Raw genomic sequence first — 6,000 nt, 5'->3', positions numbered from 1 at the left:
CCTCTTCTGCGTTCACGTCAGGCAGGGGCGTGAGGAAGAGGAAGAGCTATGGGAACGATGAAGAGTAGGCAGAGCAAAGGAAGAGGGACATGATTAATGAAATGCCCTAACCACACTTTCACCTGAAACACACACTCACACATGCAATCTTGAACGGAAGGCGTAAACAACCGCATCCGGTGTGTGCTGAAGGATACCTTGGGAACAGGAACCGAGGAAAGACTCCGGCTGTACATGCACAGTCGAGCCAAGTACCTCATGCTGCTATGCGGCACAGTCTCTCCACAGCAGCATGGCAATTACTGAAAAACACCATCCGTCTCTACGTAAAATTAGACCTCAATGATTGTAGCTTTTACAACAGGGATCGTATTGCAGTAAATGGCAGAAAATGACGCATCATCTTAGGCCAAGAGCCAGTGGAGAGAGATAAATGTTTACAAGTCAAAATCTTGAAGACTACAGTTAATATCGACATGCGCCATATGTTTTAATGAAGTTAAATTTAGGTTGTATAAGACCTTCCTTGGAATCATGACTTACTTGGACTGTTCTATTTAAACTGTACTTAATCACAGCAAGACGAGCTCGGATTGCTAAATGTGGTGAACATAAGATGTTATGAGCTATGCTGACACTTTCGAAACGGTTTGAAAGAGCTCAACTGTGGCATAATTCCATCCTAAGATTTTATAACCTCCTGAAGCGCAGGTTTCCAGCTCTAGTCCAGAGGTGCCATGACCTTTCCTGGGGTTTACTGCTCTAACAAACCTGCCTGTACCCATCAGATCATTACCCGGCGCTTCAAGGTTACCGCCGGGACCGGAGACCGAAAACCCCCTGACCTAAGCCGGCGGTTGTATAACTCGAAACCTGCTAATTAGGGGACATTAGCTCGCGCTGCTTGTTAACAATGGAAGGCGCGGAGATGCGGTGCAATATCCAGGCCCACTAAGACGGCACAAAAGCATGCATTTAAAACGCGCCTTTGCAGCAGGAACAGCCCAGGAGGAGAGTTGAGTTTCATCACACTACAAAGCCCATTAACATTTTGTTCAGCGACTAATGAGCCATAATCGGCGAATGCAAGAGAGACGTGGGCTACTTGTGTGTGTGTGTGGGGGGGGGGGGGGGGTTGTTCTGCTAGCGCTGGTTAGGACGATTTATTTCCCCCCAAAAAGAAGAGGAAACGATCGGGCGTGCACGCGCTCCGTACGTCCCGTTAGCTCTCGCGACGCTCTCCACCGTGTCACGCGCTCCTCCGCCCCGCCACGCCCCCCCACCCCAACGAGGATCAAACCAGATTTTGTGGCCTGAATTATTAACAGCGTTTCATTTAGCCTCCAAACGCCTTAAAGGGGAGGGGAAAGATGCTCTGGGGTCAGGAAAAATGGATCCCCTAGAATTCTCTCGCGTGAACACGCACTCCGTCCTCAGTCTCGTCAGGCTCACGTGCACGCGCACTCTCGTCGGGCGGTCTCGCTGTTCCATCCAAAGGGGACGAATCGCAACCACCCGGCGAGCACCAGCTCCAATAAGTGAGGTTTAACGTGGGAAACATGGCGAAGGATAAAATGCGATGAAGGGAGGTGTCGTTACCTGGGCTCTGCAAGTCACTCTGAGACGTGCGGAACTTTGCTTGTTTTTATTTACCAGATTTAAATACAATGACGGGGTCCACCTCGCAAAGAAATGAAATCAAAACACTGTTGGTTCGGCAGGAAAGCGACAGATGGAGAAGACAAAGAAACACAACCGTTAAATGTAAATGTCCCGGAGGAGCAGAATGAATGAATGTTCGTCAAGGTACTGACAGCGAGAAAACACACTCCTTACACAAAAGTCCAGAAATGTCAAACACTCATACATTATAAAATACACTCATTAGTTTCACTTGAGTGTGCTTATCTAACTTGAAAATAATATCCATATACATTTAAATATAGAATTTTAGTCTCTCTTGATTAAGGAAGCGTTTTCTCAGGAAGCCGTCGAGTTCGTGTTGCCTCTGTGCAAACCCCAGATTTGTGAACGCCCCGCCCTCTGAAGCTCAGATTGGAGCAGAACTACAAAGGGGCTGGCCGTGGAGGGATGAACACTATGGTGATTGGCTAAAAATGAACACTGAAATGATGTCGCTAAAACGTAAGGGAAGGTAAGTTGGTCCTACTATGAGTATCTACAAGTGAGTTCACCTGTAGAGCCCTGCTGTCTTTAGTTAAAAAACAAAAAAACAAAAATCGTTCTTGGGCAGAAGAAGGGAAATGCACAGAGTGTGAAAAAAAAGGAGAGAGAGAGAGATTAATAATAATTAAAAAAAAAGCATATTAACGCTTTGTTATCATTTTTTTTCCTCTTTCTCTCTGTGAATGCATATTCTCTTCTACAAGGTCTTTGGAATGGTGAGGCTTAGCGACTGTATCCAAACTCCTCTGCGTCATCGGCACGGAAGTCTCCGTAGCGCCAAATGTTGAGCTGAAACGAGATGAAAGGCAAAAAAAAAAGGGGGGGGGGAGGGAGAAAAATAAGGAAAAATAAGATAAGACTTCTGGGAACAGGCCCACTAACCAGCAGAAAAGCAGTCGCAGGCCATCATGACATTTTAGTGCACCTTCCACTTTACGTAACCACCCCGAAAGACATTAAACCACAGCCGAACCCACATTACAGTCCGTGTATCGGTCTCTGATGGTGGGGCTAATTAGACATTTGTGAAGTACCAGTTACGTGCATCTCTCCCCTTTTGTACGGTGGAGAAGGCGCGAGGCGCGGAGACGCACAGATGGCCTGTGCATGTGGAGAATGTGAATCGATCATTACATCATCACAGCTCACTACGAGCAGTCGTTTAAAGCCGTCTCTCGCAGCAGCCAATTTGGGGCCAGCCATGTGTGGACACATCCACATTCAATCCTGTTCCGTCGCCTCCGCGTCGGAGCTTCACCTCATAAAGCAGCGGAACGCTTTTCTGCGCGGCGTTCCATTTCCAGGCAGCGGAAATGGCTTCAGACACAGACCGGATTGTGAGGGAGGATGAGAGAAGCCTCAGAGCTGTGGCACCTCTGCCTCCCTCCCTTGTGTGTGTGTGTGTGTGTGTGTGTATATATATGTGTGTGTGCTAGATTGGAGAGCAGCACAGCTCATTAGCAGCTATGATAATTAGCACTGTTGTTCGTGGAGACGACATCAGCAGTTCCTCGCGTGGCTGTGTTCGTGGCTCACCGCGTAGAGTGCGGATCTCGCCACTTGTTAACCATGTTCCTTGTGTGTGTGTGTGTGTGTGTGTGTGTGTGTGTGTGTGTGTGTGTGTGTGTGTGTGTGTGTGTGTGTGTGTGGGTGGGGTAAGCAGCCCTTCTCAAGAGCCGAGAGGGGAGAGTGCGGGTGCACGGTATACGGGACAGTGTGCCGAGGCCAATGGCGGAGACTTCAAGGAGACAGGAAAGAAAGGGGGGGGGGGGGGGGGGGAGAGAGAGAGAGATGAGTGGGGAGGGAGGCGAAAGAGAGGAAAGGGACTGAGCCAATGACGGTGATGAAAGAGTGAACGAACAGTGACGATTGGAGGACTTGAGCAGGAACGGAGAGAAAGCGAGAAGGTGACAGCAGAGGAGAGCGGGGGAGAGAGCGCGGAGATCAGAAAAGGATTTAGAGGAGACGCAGGACCATAGAGAAGCACTGCAAGAGGGACTTACCCTGGCACTCTTAGCAGACTCCTGGCCATTTAGATACTCAGTCACCTGGAATATACACACACACACACACACACTGCTTAGGCCGTCAGATTAGTGTCACACGGTAGAGCTGACTGAGGATTAGGGGCTTTAAGAATGGGGTAAACAACAATAAAGACGACAACATGCATCAGCCACCCACAATGCAACACAGCAAGGGAAAACACAAAGGTTTTTTTGTTTTTTTTTCCCCCTCCCCATTTCCCAATATGCGGCCATGACATATCCCGGCATGTCCGCGCTGACCGCTAGCCCTCTTTCAAATTCGTTTTCTAATCCTCACCCAGAACCCTGTGCCATGTCAGGACCAGCTGTAAACATGGACTAAAGCGCAAATGGAATCGGGGCTGCCGGCCACGGAGAAAGCACAGATACGTGGAGGGGAGAGGCGACCGGACGGAGCGAGTGATCACAGGCGGTGCTCGGGCTGTGTCATCCTGTAGCTCTACCTCCAGCAACAGTAGGAGCAGGCCTACAAGAACAGCAGCCATATTGACTGTTTCTGCCAGAGTGGCCATTTAGAATCATCGACTGAACCAGCGATGAGTCACGCAGGGCGAGTGAGACGATGGGTGTGTGTGTGTGTGTGTGTATGAGAGAGAGAGAGAGAACAGAAGCATGGATAATCTGCTCAGCTCAAGGTACACACCTCTCGGAGGGTGCCGCTGTGATAGATGGCTGTGGAGGGGAGGGGAAGGCTGGTTTGCAGCAGACACCCGTATTACAGATATTACCCAGCTTATTAGAAACAGTTCAGATCACAGCCAAAAAAAATTAACCAATTTGCAAAGATGCCAGATGCTGAAACCCACAACGAGCGAGTCCTTCTGCATGGCGTGCGTGCGTGCTGGAGGGTGAGTGTGGGTTTAGCCTTAATTGCATAGCTGATGCTGCAGTACATATGAGGCCAGAGACAGAAGCATGTCAGGACGATACAGCTGAACACCGTGTGCAAAAGTGCAGACCAAGCACCGGCCATCAATCAAGTCTCACGCACGCACATGCACCGCCCCTCCCTCCAACCTTGAACCTTACCATCTACGGACCGTGCACGCCTTTCGCACTCCAGAGGCGTCGAGCGGACGTGCGCTTCCGTCGCGGAAAGGGCACGGCATCGATAAAGGCATGGGGAATGAGCTTAGCAGGAATTAAGGCTGCAGAGGTCCTGACCCCTCGGACGCAACTCTGTGAAGCAGTCCGGGCGTAACCCTGACCTCCAGGCTCGTCCTGGCAGCGGTGGCGTCCAGGCTTGGCGGGCTTAGACACGCGGTGCCCGAGCGCCTGACCTCTGTGCCAGAGGAGGTGAGAACACGTGCCGCCGATTGCTGGTCCCGTTTAATGAGCATTGAGCAATGGTGTCATTGTGCGCGCGCGCGCGTGTGTGTGTGTGTGTGTGTGTGCACGTACGCAGAGCAGGGCTCTTGATGGGCGGGTGGAAGGGAGCAGTGGGGACAGCGGGACATGACAGAGGGTGATGGGGGCGCGGGGGCCGTCAGCAGACGGCTGCGTGAGACGGACACGGGGAAGGGGTTGACGGCGCCCCGACACCTAGCCGACGCACTCGAGCGCGGCTCAAACGATGGTTTATTGAGGGCAAGCGGAGGCAGCGTTAGCACGCTCGCGCGCCGTTGGCAGCCAGAGAAGCTCTTTAACTGTCCGCCTCTGCCCTGTCCGAGCTTTTCAAATCTCTCCCCCTCTCGGCTATTAGAACACCGTACCGCGTACGTGACCGCGTTTCAAACAGACATTCCACGAGAAGAATGAGCTCAGAGAGAGAGAGAGAGCGAGAGAGAGAGAGAGAGAGAGAGCGAGAGAGAGAGAGCAAGAGAGAGAGAGAGAGAGAGAGAGCGACAAGGCAACGAAAAAGAATACTCCAAGAAAGCACATGGGTAGCTCTATTCATCTGCACAGATCCCTCGTTCGAGCCCATCTTCTCATCTGTTCTACACTGCTGCCAGAACTGAGCAAATAAACAAATAAACAAACAAACAAACAAAACTACTTCCCACAGGATGTCCTCGTGGCTCCCCCTCAGCTCCATTACAATAAAAATCGTAGAACCCCCCCCCCCCATCTGGACCCTACAGCTCAGCTCCACGGCCGGAGGGGGGTGGGCGGCTGTACCGCTCCACTGGGGAAGGGCTTAGAAACAAAGACCCCCCCCGTAATTGCTGGTTTTCCTTCATGGTTCTCTCCGTCGGCCAGGGTTTTGGCTTTAAACCCCCCCGGCATGTCCGGAGCGAGCAGAGGTTCGGCGTTCTGTACGGACCTG

General features: G+C 51.3%; 1 protein-coding gene across 1 annotated transcript in view; it reads right to left on the bottom strand.

Moving 5' to 3' along the window:
• Positions 1 to 1,630: 1,630 nt before the first annotated feature.
• Positions 1,631 to 6,000, bottom strand: part of snd1 (staphylococcal nuclease and tudor domain containing 1) — a 101,919-nt gene continuing 97,549 nt past the window's right edge. Inside the window, exons 23-24 of the mRNA XM_035523887.1 lie at positions 3,690 to 3,734; positions 1,631 to 2,475 (exon numbers count right to left, since the gene is read on the bottom strand). Of these exons, the coding sequence (XP_035379780.1) occupies positions 2,410 to 2,475; positions 3,690 to 3,734 (111 nt within the window). The 3' untranslated portion in view covers positions 1,631 to 2,409. The remainder of the gene's footprint in view (positions 2,476 to 3,689; positions 3,735 to 6,000) is intronic.

The sequence above is a fragment of the Electrophorus electricus genome, chromosome 2, assembly GCF_013358815.1.
Source record: "Electrophorus electricus isolate fEleEle1 chromosome 2, fEleEle1.pri, whole genome shotgun sequence".
In the NCBI taxonomy this organism is placed as follows: domain Eukaryota; kingdom Metazoa; phylum Chordata; class Actinopteri; order Gymnotiformes; family Gymnotidae; genus Electrophorus; species Electrophorus electricus.
This window is presented reverse-complemented; position numbering and strand designations above follow the sequence as displayed.